At 40.0% G+C, this 14909-nt stretch overlaps 1 protein-coding gene across 1 annotated transcript in view; it reads right to left on the reverse strand.

The window, feature by feature from the left end:
• Positions 1-14909, reverse strand: part of mcf2la (mcf.2 cell line derived transforming sequence-like a) — a gene marked incomplete at both ends in the record, with an annotated part of 37730 nt that overhangs the window by 4405 nt on the left and 18416 nt on the right. Inside the window, 21 exons of the mRNA XM_080052717.1 lie at positions 293-365; positions 455-533; positions 994-1086; positions 1637-1858; positions 2353-2478; positions 2830-2922; positions 3026-3118; positions 3576-3645; positions 4210-4325; positions 4504-4570; positions 4667-4746; positions 5004-5056; positions 5417-5570; positions 6056-6247; positions 6721-6912; positions 7400-7519; positions 8099-8213; positions 8299-8423; positions 8963-9112; positions 9449-9565; positions 9762-9875. Coding sequence (XP_079908843.1) covers positions 293-365; positions 455-533; positions 994-1086; positions 1637-1858; positions 2353-2478; positions 2830-2922; positions 3026-3118; positions 3576-3645; positions 4210-4325; positions 4504-4570; positions 4667-4746; positions 5004-5056; positions 5417-5570; positions 6056-6247; positions 6721-6912; positions 7400-7519; positions 8099-8213; positions 8299-8423; positions 8963-9112; positions 9449-9565; positions 9762-9875 — 2444 coding nt within the window. The remainder of the gene's footprint in view (positions 1-292; positions 366-454; positions 534-993; positions 1087-1636; positions 1859-2352; positions 2479-2829; positions 2923-3025; positions 3119-3575; positions 3646-4209; positions 4326-4503; positions 4571-4666; positions 4747-5003; positions 5057-5416; positions 5571-6055; positions 6248-6720; positions 6913-7399; positions 7520-8098; positions 8214-8298; positions 8424-8962; positions 9113-9448; positions 9566-9761; positions 9876-14909) is intronic.

Genomic DNA, 14909 nt, shown 5'->3' on the forward strand with positions numbered 1-14909 from the left:
TAATATAAATAAATAAATAAATATGGGATAGGGACAGTTTAAAGGTGCTCTGAGGAACTTTCAGCCAGCCAGCTGTTGTTCCTGGCTGGGTGAGCCTACCCATGACAAAGGCATTCTTGCGATGATCGTTTGCTGTTACATGTCATTTTTGATCATCAGAGGGAAAAATTTGACTGTTTCAGAAACATTTTAAAGTTCCCTGTAGCACCTTTAAAATAAAAATAAAAATTATTTAATACATCAAATAAAATAAATAATACACAAACAAATAAACAAATGTCTGGACGCTAACCTGAGGCAGATGGAGGTGTTGTTGCTGGTAGGACTCGGGGACATAGAGTCGGAGCTCTTCTGCTGAATTGCATCTGAAAACATACACACAAGTTAACCATAGTCAAAAGCAGGAATGTAGTGCAACGGACCAGAGTAAAGAGGAGTGTGTGTACCAGCGTACCTCTGCAGGCTTTGAGCTGCTGGGTCAGAACTTTGCGGATCTCGTTCACCCAGGACGTTTTGATCTCTGGGGTTGGAGCCTGAATGTAGACAATGAGACAATAGCATTGATGGAAAAGCCAGAATACATTTTTTATAATCCTCTAATTTGAAAAAAAATACGTTTTTAAATTCGCTGCTGGTGGTTTTTGACTTGTGCGAAAAAAACCTTAATGCTCAAAACAGAAGTTGAAAACAAATTTGTCATAGAGGTTATGTCGAGTGAACATTGGACACTCTGAACAGCTGTTTCAACTTTGCTGTATTGCATTATAATGTCTACATAATGTCTTAGTCTCCGGATAGCATAAAAATGGACAATACTAACTGATACTAATTCCTGTCACATACAGCCATGTTACGGTGCGTTGCCCAATAGCGCCATCTTCCGACCAAACTAGTGGAGTCTATCAGCTTTAACCACTTGGTTTGATTTTCTTTGCAAACCATCCAAAGGTTCCCTTCACATCTAGATGGAGACCTGGCTGGAGTGACCTTTACCTGCACTATAAAGACCTCGTCTCGGGAGTTGCACCAAATCTCAAACTTCTTGTTGTCGCCTTTAGCGCTCTCCGTGATGCCCACCGCACTCATCTGAATGAGAGAGAGAAAAACATGTTCAAACACAGTCAGGCCTTAAAGGTGTAGTCAGTGATTCTGGAGAATACTTGATGTGAAAATCCCTTCTCCTCAAAATCTGTGAATATCTCCTCAAGATCCACTACCTGTCCGTACCGTGTGTGTGCTAAAAAAGAATCCAGTGTTAATAAACAGCCCTAGACTCTGCAAAAGGCTATGTTAACAACGTAAACAAAAGGGGCCCATTGTAGCTAGTAACATGCCCGTTTACAGAGCATAAGCTGTTTATTATGAACACAAGATTTTTTTTCCCTGCGCACAAACAGTATGGACAGGATCTTGAGTGAGATATTCACTGAGTGACAACGAGCGTTCACCAGAATCGCTAACTGCACCTTTAATAAAAATATCAACTGTGTGCATCTATTTGTGAAATAATTTGAACATATTATTATTATTATTTTTATTTTTTGTATTTTCGTGCTTTTCATTTGGTTTTGTATTTTAATATGTTTGAAATAAATGTAATCAATCAATCAATATCTGAATGGTCTTTTGAGCTTACACTTAGCGAGTGCTTGAAGCTGTATGAGGGAGCTTTCTCGTAGCCCTCCCCGCTCTCCTCGCGGCGCTTGCAGAAGAGCAGAGCCTTCTGGTGCAGGAAGAGGTGCCTCTGCATGGGCTTGAAGCGCGCCAGGTCCTTGACCTTGGCGTGGCCCTTCTTGTGCTCCGTCCACACACTGAACGAGCCCTGCATCATCAACCGACCCAGCTCAGACAGGTTACCCTAAGGAAGGGAGAAAATATACATTACAAATTTGAAAGTTTGAAAATATTGGTACAAATAACAAACACACAAACAGACACACAGAAGACACCTACACACACACACACACCCACACAATATATACAATGCAATGCTCTAAAGCTTCTACTGAGAGAATATATTTTTTTACTTTTTGTCCATCATCTTTTTTTTTAATAAGGGAGATAGTTTACTAATCAGCAATCACCATTAGAACAGTAGGCTACACCGTGTCATATCCCATGCATACATACAGTGCATACAATCATATACAGTATAACACATACTGTATTCACTGATACATTGAAAATAATACTAATAATAATAACAAATATATAAGGATGATTGATGACCTCTGGAGACGATTTTTTTTTCAAGAAATTAACCAGAGATCTTGAAAAACAGGACTATGGTTTTTATTTTTCCAGAGTGAGTCTCTCTAAAAGGTAAAAATGAAACGGATCTATTTCTCTGACCTCGTATCCTGTGATTGCGATGAGGTGCATGGAGTCGTTGACAGCTTTCAGGATGCCCAGGATGGATGAGAGCGCCTCCTGTAGGTCCTCACACCCGTCACAGCCCTTACTGTACTTCAACAACTCCTGCAGAAAACAAGTGGAGAACACATGAGTCTTCTCTGTATGAAATGAAAAGCACACAGGATATACACTAGACAAAGTATCTGAGACTACAGGTGAAAAGAGTGAGATTCCTAACTTATAAACGTCATGAAAGTTTGCCAGTTGATTACTTTAGCAAATTTGGCATTATCCAACTAATTATGGGTACATCTGCATCTCTTTTTTAAAAAAAACCTAAATAAATGTACGTTTCGGACTTATGATTTATACTAGTATGAGTAAGACATGGTATGGAAGCAAAATAGACAAAAATCTCAACAAGGAAACAATTCACCAGTGCTTTTGATTTTTTTTTTGCGTGCGGTGTCTGACCTTAAGCAGAAGTTGGTACTTGGTGATTCTCTGGACGGGCTTGAGGAGGTAGGAGTCCAGACCCAGTTTGTGTTCCAGCTTCTTCTGGCACTCCTGGTTCAAGCAAAAAAAAAATGAAGATACTTGAGTTAGTTTGTCGTCCTATTATAAGTCATGTTAAACAGTAAGGGACTGTTGATGAGACTGAGAGGTTAACCTGGAAGAAGGCACAGTCGGAGCACTGTCTCCATAGGCTCTCGGAGCGAGGTTTGTTCTGGCAGTAAGCCTCGTAGATCTGGAGGTCCTTCATCTGAATAAACAACAGATGAGTGAGATATTAGAGTTTTTTTTATTATACATACAGGTGATACTCATATTATCAGAATATCATAGAAAATGTATTGGAATTGAGGCAAGAATTCATGCAAAACGGGCCCAAACCCAGTACTGAGTACATATGCATTATTGTACTTTATAAAGGGCAGACATTTCTGTATTTAAAATCCCTTTTTTATTTATTTCATGAAATATTCAAATGTTCTGAGATTTTGAATTTGGGGTTTTCATAAGCTGTAAACCATATTAATCAAAAGTATAACAAATAAAGGCTTGAAATATCTCACTTTGCATGTTATGAGTCTATATAATATATTATTTTCACCTTTTAAGTTGAATTACTGAAATAAATTAACTTTTGCACGATATTAAAATTTTTCGAGTTACTGTATGTCCAGACCAGAAGTAATGTAGGAAGTATAAAAGCTTACCCTCTCTAGAAAGCAGCGACCCACTAGCTCAGGGCAGTCTGTGTACGCTTCAAGTTCCTTTAGAAACGTCCTGTTGACAAACGACGCAACATGTAAAGAGCTGGTAAAAAAAAACAATCTTGCATAATATCAGACAATGTATGTAAATGTGTGTGTGAGTGAATTATCACACTGATCAAAAAAAACATTCAACTTTCCAAAAATATATATGGAAGAAGAACACATCTTAGAGCTAAAAAACTACCCAGCTCTCTATTTACTTATTTTTTTTAATACCCCAAGCTGGTTTCATTTACAGATAATTTCCCTAAAAAGACAACCCAGTCTAACATAAAGCAGTGAAAAGAGACAGAACTCTTTGTATTCAGAGACTCTACAGTTTCTTTCATTAAAACATAGAAGGACTTTAATACCATCATTAATGAAAAGTAATCGAGGAATTGATGTGTCTGTGTATAATATAAGACTTGTGTATTCACTTATGGAAAGCACAATAATCTGCGTTTGACATTTTAATGCAGAAAAACACATTTGAAAACACTGAAAGACATAACCAACAGTCTAAAAATGAAATTGTCTGATTGCCAATCCTTGCCAGGCTGAGCAAACCCTGTTGAATAGAAGCTTCTCTTACCTCTTGTGAAACTGGTAGATCTCCGTCATGTTGCCGAAGAGGACATCTTTCTTGCAGAGCAGAGCACTGGGGATGAGGGGAACCATGGATGGGTTGTCCATCTCTGACGCATAGCCCTGGAGATTAACAATAGTAAGAATAATTTAACAAACGTGATCATATATAGAAATATGTATACGGTGTAGAGAAGACGTGCATTTTCTGAATTAACAACACAAACCAGGCGATTGTTAAATGGTTTTAATTTGCCATTCTTCATTTTTTGTCCCATATTTAGACGTGACAATGGCTCACCTCGAGCACACACAGTAGCTCCTCCACGTACGCTCGCTCCGTCTCTAACAGTTCGTTCATTACGTGTCTGGAACACAGAGAAACGAAACACACACTGAGTCTCTGTAGTGTCAAGTGGTGATTGAGTATATCCATTAAGCTAGTGAAGACTTTGAGCCCTTACCGTCGCAGTACTGCCAGGTTCTCCTCTTCCTCTGACAGGGACGCATGTCTGGTGACACAGTTATGTACAGGAGACTCCACCTGGACACACACACACACACACACACACACACACACACACACACACTCATTAATATTCATACATACTGTAGTATGAATACACTCATTTTCCTTTTTATATACAGATCCCTTCGCTTTGACAAAACTTTTATAATAATTACCTTGTATTTATTAGTATCATCGATACATTAAAAACTAAAGAAAGTGATGATTTTTGGGTTTTGTGAATATGTGCAGCATTTGACAATATAATATGAAATCGGTAATTTTGCATTTACCTTTTTGCAGATGACATTATCCGCTGAGTATCTTCTCTCTTTTCTCAGTATATCTAAAGGACACAGAGAGAAAAACAATGTCTTTATCCTGTTTTAACACAAACAAACCATACATATTTTTAAATTTTATTAAATCAGTGTAGGCCTATATATAAATGATGCTATGTATGTATAGGTATACCACAAAATAATAAATATTATATTATAATATAATATAATAATGTTATAATATAATATAAAATCAATATTGGGAATTTATAAATATATATACAAACTTCTTTTACTATTTATAAGTAATTATTTTCTTTCCTTTTAAACCTTTTTTTATCAGTTCCTTTGTAAAATAAAACTCAATAAACACATTGTTAATAAAAATAAAAATTCCTCATATCTGTGTATTGGTGGTGTCTTACTGGGAGAGTTGAGGGGAGACTTGACTTCAGGTCTGGGTGCTACAGGTTGGACCGGTCTGGTCTGCTTGGCGGCTAGTTTCTTCAGACTGACGCGTCTCTTCTCAAACATCTCCTGCACCGAGCTCTGCTTCTGGAACACTCTGTCTACCTGCTCCTGAGGAAGAGTCAACACAAGCACAGATATTTAGGAGACATTTTAGACCTAAAAAAAAAATGCAGAAAATGTATTTTTAAAGACCTGTACATAATATTATTTCATTTATAAATTACCAACACATTTTTTTTTATCCAAAATCTGTTCTGTAAAAACTGTGGACACCCAATATATGTAGTAAAAATGAATTAAGGATACATCTGGCTTCATCCAACATCTAGATGTTTGCTTTTCAAAGAGATGTCAGCATAATAAGTTAGATATTGGCAAAATTTGCATATTTAGTCAAACATTTCAGATTATTTTTTAACACAAACACTAATTGTTGTAATGTCAGTAATCAACAGTCAAAGTGTCATGATGATATTTATAGGTTAAAAACGTTACCCTATTCACATGCAGTGTTTTGCCTTGAAAAATTTATTAAATTGTCAGGAAGTCTCTATATCTATCAATGGGTTAAATCCCCCTTGCCACTGACTGACCCTGAGTTGAGTGGTGAGCACTGCCTCGTACTGGCAGCAGATGGCGCTGCGGTCTGTGAGTGTGTGTAGTGTGGCTGTGTCCAGGTAGCGCTCTAGTTCTTGCAGTGCGGCCTCAGCTCCGTCCTGTGATTGACAGCGGTCCACCGGCTGGCTGGCCAATAGGAAGATGCCCTCCTCACACCACCGAGATGCCTGAAGGGGTTGACCCAAATCAGATCAATCAATCAATCAATCAATCAATCAATCAATCAAACTTAATTTATACTTGAGAGATCATTGTGGAGTGACCCTCATTAAAAAGGAATGTAAAAGCAGTCCCACAACAAGAGCTAGATCATTTAAAACATTACATAAATGATACAAAGACATAAATAACATTAAATTATTTACAAAAAGCCCTAAACAATCAAAATAAATGAATTAATAAAAACCATTTTGAAAATAGAAACAATGACAGTGATGTAGAATGTCTGCAATTGAAATGACTTGAATGTTAATACAATATAGTTGTTTAACACAATCGAAAAGTAGTGTTTGGCAGGTTAACAGACTAATGAGTAAGGTATGAAGGCATTGTTTTTTTTTTATTTGTTGCTGCAATAAATTAAATCAAAGTCCCTATCTATCCATCTACCCATCCACCCATCCATCCATCCATCCCCTACCTTCTCCAGAGCATGGTGCAGCTCCATGGCCCGCAGTAGGAAGCTCTTCTTGGTCCTGAGTGAGGAGCCTATTTCCTCACACACGGCCCTCAGCTCTCCACATTTGGGCCTGATGGAGTCCTCTGCATAGTGGGAACTCACTATCAGCCGGTCCCCTTCTCCTGCCAGGGACAGGGCACGGTCCAGGACATCCTATAGAAGGAGAAGGAAAAAACAATGGTGGATGTCTCTTCGTAATGATGGGATACACTTTTAGGAAACTGGCTGTGTCAGCTCAAAATGCAGTGGACACATCATCAATCAAAGGCTGACAAGAAATCAAACCTCTCTCATACTCCTCTATTGTTGGAGTGGGTCACCTGCTTTGTACAAATGAGTCAACCTCTTTGGAGTTTAAAGACATCAGTATTTCAACATTTAAAGTTTAAACTAAGGGGCAATGATTACTTATAACCAAAGAGTGAGGGATAGAATAAGGTATGGGATTGATGGTATGGTCAGCCATCTTGCTTCAAGGATGTATTAAGGTGAAAGTGTTGAGTATGTGCTTTCCTGTAAAACGTGTGCTGCAGGGGGAATCAGGATTGTGTGTGTGTGCGTGTGTGTGTGTGTGTGTGTGTGTGTGTGTGTGTGTGTGTGTGTGTGTGTGTGTGTGTGTGTGTGTGTGTGTGTGTCTTACACAGGCCTTGTCCTCGTGGCCGCTGAGCTCTCGGAGGACGTGTTCGGCGTGGGCGGGGCTGACGCTGACCTCAGAGAAACCTGATAACCGCTCTGATATCACATCGAGATGGGCGCGCACCTAAAGACACACATTGTCTTATATTGTCAACACGTTACCTGACATTCAGTTCATCATTTTCAACAGTCCAAAAAGGTTAATTTAGTCTAATTTGATAATTAAAAAGGTGCTACGAGCGACTTTTAAATATTTCTGAAACAGTCAAATTTTTCCTCTGATAATCATGAATGACATTTAACAGCAAACAAGACCATCAGTGCAAATAATTCTATTTCTATATCATTTTTCTTATTGCCTTTTTTGTCATGAATACACTCACCTAGGAACAACAGCTGGCATAGTAAAAACACCACCGCTTTTGTCCAAAGGGGGAGCAACTTTAATTTAAAATGTTTTATTGTAATGTGTAATTTTCTAGATTTATATCATTTGTGTAAAGATGGTAAGCACACACAGTAGCTATGATATATGCTGTGGAAATATTGGAGACTTAATGCTTACGAAAAAAACAAATTACCAAAATAAAAGTTCTTGTGAACACACTAGTATTACTTTTGTACACTTCCATGATACAATAAGGTAACTTCTAGTCTATTTAGAGGAACATCTATGGCTGTTCATATCTGAAACTCCACCCACTTCACGGAAGCACTGCTCAAAATGGCGGTACTGCAGACACTGCTCCAGCTTGGTGCGGTGGCGCTCCCAGAAGTCGTCAAACGCCGTCTCCGTCTCGTCCAGCTGACCCAGGAGTCTGAGGGGAAAGGGAGTGTGAAGAGTTGGATGTGTGCACTCAGGTGAAAACCTCCTAATTTACTCATACAGCCTTGTTTATCTACCTCTGTACAGTAGCTAGGTTCTCCAGTTCATCATAGGTCATGCTGTACTCCAGGTCTGTCTGTAGAGGCTCGTTGATGCACTCCAGCAGACGTCCACCTTGAGACAGCGCCACCTGCAGGTCCTCCTGGAAATCAAAACACACAATCATTTATGTTTTTTAAATACATTTTTGGGGTGTTTTCACCTTTATTGGATAGATTTTTTTATTTATTTTTTAAAGATGTTTTGCTGCATTTTTATGCTTTATAAGAGAGGTTGGAAAGTCAGAGTTGAAATGGGGCAGAGAGGGGAATGACATGCAGAGAACGGCCCGGGCCAGATTCGAAACCCGTGGTCTACTGCCACGAGCGCACCCCTATCGGATAGATTTTAGCTGAGAGTTGAAATGGGTAGAGAGAGGGTGAAGACATGTAATAAACAGCCCGGGCTGAAAGTCCAACACTGTCTGCTGCGAACAAGGACCTTTTCATAAAATAGTACATGCTCTACCGGTGCCCCAAAGACATTATTTCATACCACACACTACAAAAGCAGCTGTGAGTCTCTGGAAAGTCTGATCACCCCCAAATAACCATAAACCTGCCTTTTCGCAAAATACCTATGTGATGAAAAAGGGGGTGATATATTATACAGATTGGAATAAGAAAGCAGAGCATATCTGACCTTCATTCTGTCCTTGTTGAGAGTGTGTGTGTGGAGCAGGTTGGTGGTGGCCTCAGCGTCGTTGGGGAGCTCTGTCTCTGCCAGCTCCGTGCCAAAGGCCTGAAGGGTCTGAGCCGTGGTCTTTACCATGAGGGCAAACGCTTCGATCGCCTAGAGAAAGAGACACGTTACCAGGCAATACAAGAAGGGGATAGAACACAGGTGAAATGATGCTGAAATATGTACACGCCAGTAAACACACACACTACTAATTCAATTCTATTTGATCTGATTCTCTCATTTGATTTGATTTATTTGACTTTACTTTTTATCTGTCTATCCGTCTGTCTGTCTATCTTCCAGTTTTAAAATGTATTATAGTGTAGTGTATAGTATATAGTGTGTGTGTGTGTGTGTGTGTGTGTGTGTGTGTGTGTGTGTGTGTGTGTGTGTGTGTGTGTGTGTGTGTGTGTGTGTGTGTGTGTGCGCGCGCCTGTGTGTACATACCGTGCGGTGTGAGATCCAGCTGTCATGGCAGTACTCCTGCGTGCCCCCCAGCTCCGTGGTCAGTTGTACCGGGTCAATATAGGCGTGGAGCTCAGTCACCGAACTCAGCATCACCACCTGACATGACACACACACACACACACACACACACACACACACACACACACACACACACACACACACACACACACACACACACACACACACACACAGCTCAGACTCAGCAAATATTCATTCAGTATATTCAGTATATATGGGACAGACACATGCACACACACAGTCGCATACACACACATACGCGTCTTATACACACCTTCATTTTGAACTCATCCTTGTTGAACTTGAACAGGAAGTCTGACAGAGTGCGCTGGAGCAGAGTAGTGGGACGCAACACCAGCACCAAGTTTAAGTTCCCTGGAAATGAACCCTGAGACAGAGAGGAAAATATAGATTTAAATGTGTTTAGAATCAACAAAGCTATTTTAATATAGCTGCCTGCTTCGTCCACTTCTATGCATTCATTTTAAAATAACACTTTTTAATTGGTCTGGAAAGTATCAAGTAACCAAAAATATCCTTTTCTTATATCGTCCTTTGCAAGCCTTACTTTAACCAGGCTCATTTTTATTTATCAGTTTTTGGAGACCATTTAATTTGAATATAATGCATTCCTGTGTAGTTCACTGTATTTCTTTATACAATGTGTGCTGCTGACAAAATACCATGTAGCAGCACCAGCTAAGAAGAAAAATCCGTAAACATTTATAGTGACATTTGGAATGAAATAAATCCTATCAATTTCAACAAATGCACGAAAAACAAGCCAACTTGTGTAGCACCTGTCTCACTAATGCAACCATCAACCAACCATGAAATTTTCATTTCCTCACACTCCCTTGTGTCGCCTCTCATCCATAGAGCGGTGAGTACACACACACACACTGCCCCTGTGACTGTGGGAGTAACCCCACTTTGTGTCTGTCTGTCTCTCCACCTCCACACAGACAGGTTTTTCAAAGGCGTAGAATCTCCTTTACACAGACAAGCTGCCACGAGAGACCACTCAGACTGAAAGCCTTAGATTGCTTATGGCTTCCTCTAACCCTGAGGTGATTTGCTCCACCCTGTTAGGCAGCATAAATCCATGTGGGCTGACAAGTACACACATAAACACACACACACACACACACACACACACACACACACACACACACACACACACACACACACACACACACACACACACACACACACACACACACACACACACACACACACACACACACAGCTGTGTGACAAGCTCGTAAAATCTGTAGCGCGACATGACGAATTGAATTTTCAAGACGTTTTAAGGATTTTTTTCCTTGATTTCTGATATTATCCTAATAGAAGTTTGTCATGAGCTATGATATAGCTAATGCAAGGTTCATTACATCTTCATTTATAGGCTTATTATGTTTTACCCATTTTTGGAGGGACATTCTAACACATACACTTATTATTATTGTTATATTGCTTAAACAGACAACAACAGTGCTTTGATAACATCAGTATAAAAGGAAACACTACGTTGATGTAATCTAGCCGATGAGGAGATGTGCACGTCACACACTGAGGAGCACATATATCATAGTCATGAAAAAATGCCTGTGTGCCGCGTTCCCATGGAGACCAGTCTCCTTGGAAAACGCACAGGGAGAGATGGAGGGAAAAGGAGAGAGAGCGCATAACGGAATGCAAGCAAAAGTGATGTGACAGAGAGAGAGAGAGACTGTGTGTGTGTGTGTGTGTGTGTGTGTGTGTGTGTGTGTGTGTGTGTGTGTGTGTGTGTGTGTGTGTGTGTGTGTGTGTGTGTGTGTGTGTGTGTGTGTGTGTGTGTGTGTGTGTGTGTGTGTGTGTGTGTGTGTGTGTGTGTGTGTGTGTGTGTGTGTGTGTGTGTGTGTGTGTGTGTGCTGCTAAGAGAGAGAAATAGGAAGGAGTCTCCGGAAAGTGTCGATAGTGCCGCAGCACCGCTACGCTCTTCCAGTCATTTATTTTTGGCGCGCACAGACACACACAGACACACACGCACAGATACACACACACACATCAACGCACGCACACACACACAAACACACCACCTGCTGCGATGTTGATGAAAGACAGCCAGGTTCCAAAAAAATTAGCTCTTTCCAATTTTCACTCCAAACCATATTTAAAACCACACTACACACTCCTACTGATGATAAAATAAAATGCAATAAAAGAGCAGATTAATCAGAATTCAGCCAATAAGTATGGCTGCATGTTTATGTGCCACCAATAACCCTCCACACAGAATACACAATCAAACAACATAGCTGTGAGCAGAATCCATTAAATTCAATAAACCCTGAGAGGTCTGGGTTTAATTTGTACCTCCGCATTAACATGACAATACGCAATCTGCTCGACACACGTCCGCCTGGCACACACACACACACACACACACACACACACACACACACACACACACACACACACTTAAAACATTAAAGAGACACACACACTCCTGCACGCATGAAAAGCACACATAAATAAATGATAAGGATTACTTTGGAATATAAATTTTTCCCGTTGACCGGGGCTTGATTTACATTCTGTGGGTGAGGGTGCGGGGAGGATGTCCTCTTAATGATACAGACATTGTTCTCCTGGGAATGGGATAGCCAGCACATCAAACCACATGCTGAACCCCTCCCCTTCCCCCCCCCCCCCCCCCTCTGTTCTGTCTGGGTAAGTGCTTTTCTTTTGCCTTTTTCAGACTCGGTAGGTGTCCCCCAATTAACAAACTCAAAAGTGAAGTTTAACAAAGGCTGCAACTGCCTTTAAAAGGTGGCGTCAGTGAAATCTGTGAATATCTCCTCACGATCCGCTACCTGTCCATACTGTATGCCCACTAAAAGAACATGTAGTGTTAATACACAGCCTAGGCTCTGTGAACAGGCATGTTGCTAGCTACGGTTGGCCCCCTTTGTTTGCATACCCTTTGTTTACAGAGCTTAGGCTGTGTATTAACACCAGATTAATGACACAGGTAGTGGATCGTGAGACGATATCCACTGATTCTGACAAAAAAGGGATTTGACAACAAGCGTTCTCCCGGATCACGGACTCCACTTTTAAATTCTAATATTTAGATGGGGCATCTTAAGCAGGACTGTGGAATAAATATGTTGTACAACTGTTGCTAAAGCATCCTGAAGCTTTCACTTATAAGAGAGGGAGTGATTGATACCACCAACTTTACTAAAGGAAAAAACAAATAGAGGTAATCATGACCAAGAAAGTAAGCACAGTGGCACTCTTAGTATGAGTTGTTAGTAACCAATGCTTGTGTATAAGTTATTCTGTCTCGGGCAAAAAAAATTGCTACTTTAATGTGAATTTTTTTGGCCACTGAAAAAGGTTTGGACATGACTGGACTGAAGTGATTTAATTGGGTGGGAAAGATTGTGAACCAATGTTCCAGGCTTAATTATAGTATAATTATAATGCAATTCATTTGGAGAAGTGCAAGACGTGTGTAGTCTGCATAACTGGTGTCGACCTTGAATGGCCTTGCTGGAACAGAGCGTCTCTCGCTGGGGAAGACAAGCGGCCTCACATGTCATTGGCTGGTGGGCAAAATCACTGGTGCCCAAGAAAAAGAAAAAAAAAATAGATAGAAAAAGGACAAGAGCCCACCTGCTCTCTGTGCCTTCAGGTTAGGTTATAATGGCGCCCGCTACCACCATCAATTCACACTGGGACTTTATGGACCCTGCTCCCCCCTATATAACATCTAGTATATATTTTTCAATTGATTCTGGACTGATTGAATTTATATCCAAGGGTTTTGTGATAAGACTAAAGAAAAGATTTGATTTGAGAAGCTTTGTTACAGGGTTTACATGGGGGTAGTGTCATTGGAGCTCACATACACAAGGTATTACTGCGATTTGTTTCAATTTTTTTTTATTTAATACGTCTGTCCTCCCCATTTTATGTCACAATGTGCAACATTTCTGTGCTTTGATGATTGATTTGTCCCTTGTATGTAAACAGTTTTTAGAGGCCTATATTAACTAAGACAATTATAGGATAGAATTTTTTTTAAATTATGAAAAATGGGATTGTTATAACTGACCAAGGAAATGTTTTTTTTTTGGTTTAATATCACAAAAAAAGCTTGAAGAAGGTGAAATGAGTGTGACTTCCTCTGCTAGATAGTAGAAAGCCTGTAATGTATCATGTTAGATAGGTGGGCGGGTGTTAACCAGCGTGGCAGCAGAAGCTTCTCAGCAGGATCTCACATCCACCCTTTACCTCTCACTCCTCCACTCTCCCCCTTTTTTAACTCATTACTTGTCTTCTCTCTTCTGAATTAGTTTCTCTTTGTTTCTTGGAATCATCCTACGCCTCCCTTCACATAGAGGGCTTTCAGTGTTAAACCAACTACATTTATTTTTAGCAGTATTTGTTTTCGTCCATATATATTTTTTATACTGATGTTTAATATCAGGCTTTTGTTTAAAAAAACATGTGAAACAATGAAGTCCAGTGGGGTTTGTTTGCTCTATGTGGACTTTTTTTTTTTTTTACCGTAAGTCATCTAATATCTCAAAATGATTGCAGTAGGGATAAATTGGTGCCAACCTACTACACCATGAACCATTAAAGATCCACACTAAGAAAAATGCAGTGGACTTTGTTTTATATGTATAAATGCTATGCTAGCTCCAGCTACATAATGAACAAACAGCACAAGTAGCCATTAGAGTTGTCTTGATTTACTCATCTTACAATAAGACAATAAGCGTATCCAACCAAAATGTTCAACTATTGCTTTCAAGCTCAAACCATTTCATCTGTGGTAAAATAACTCAGATTTTCACTCGTCAGCCAGTCAGTTACTTATGTTCAAAGGACTTCAGACACAATGACACCAATTAAGACAGAGTTAACAACTACTGATTGGTTCCCTGATGGCAGCAAAGCCAACAACGACCCTTTCAAGGACATAGACTGGGCCAATGGACTGGACTAAGACAACAGACCTGGAATAGTCCATTATGACTGGTGGGGGGTGGGGGGGAGGGAGCGCCTCAAGTGTATCTACAGTTTGAACTGACTTTTGCTTCTGCATTAACAGAGCTTTAAAATTGAGTGATTGCCGCAGTGGGGGACAGTATCTTGGAAGACCATTAGGTGTAATGATAATCAGTGTCCAATTAGCATACATTAGCATGGATCTGCATGTGTTGAACATGCTAATGTGTGGCGCGAGCATCTTAACGACAGATGTGTTGGGTGTGGTGAAGCTTAAGTCCTCGTGCTGACAAAGCGATTTAGATTTCATGTGGAGGACAATGGGAGAATCAACTGTATTATTAACAAACAAGTAAAATCCATTTTTAACCTACAATTTTTCGCCTCGTGTGGGAAGTTTTTATTCACAAGT

This window comes from Ammodytes marinus, assembly GCF_949987685.1.
Source record: "Ammodytes marinus genome assembly, chromosome: 24".
NCBI classification, from domain to species: domain Eukaryota; kingdom Metazoa; phylum Chordata; class Actinopteri; order Uranoscopiformes; family Ammodytidae; genus Ammodytes; species Ammodytes marinus.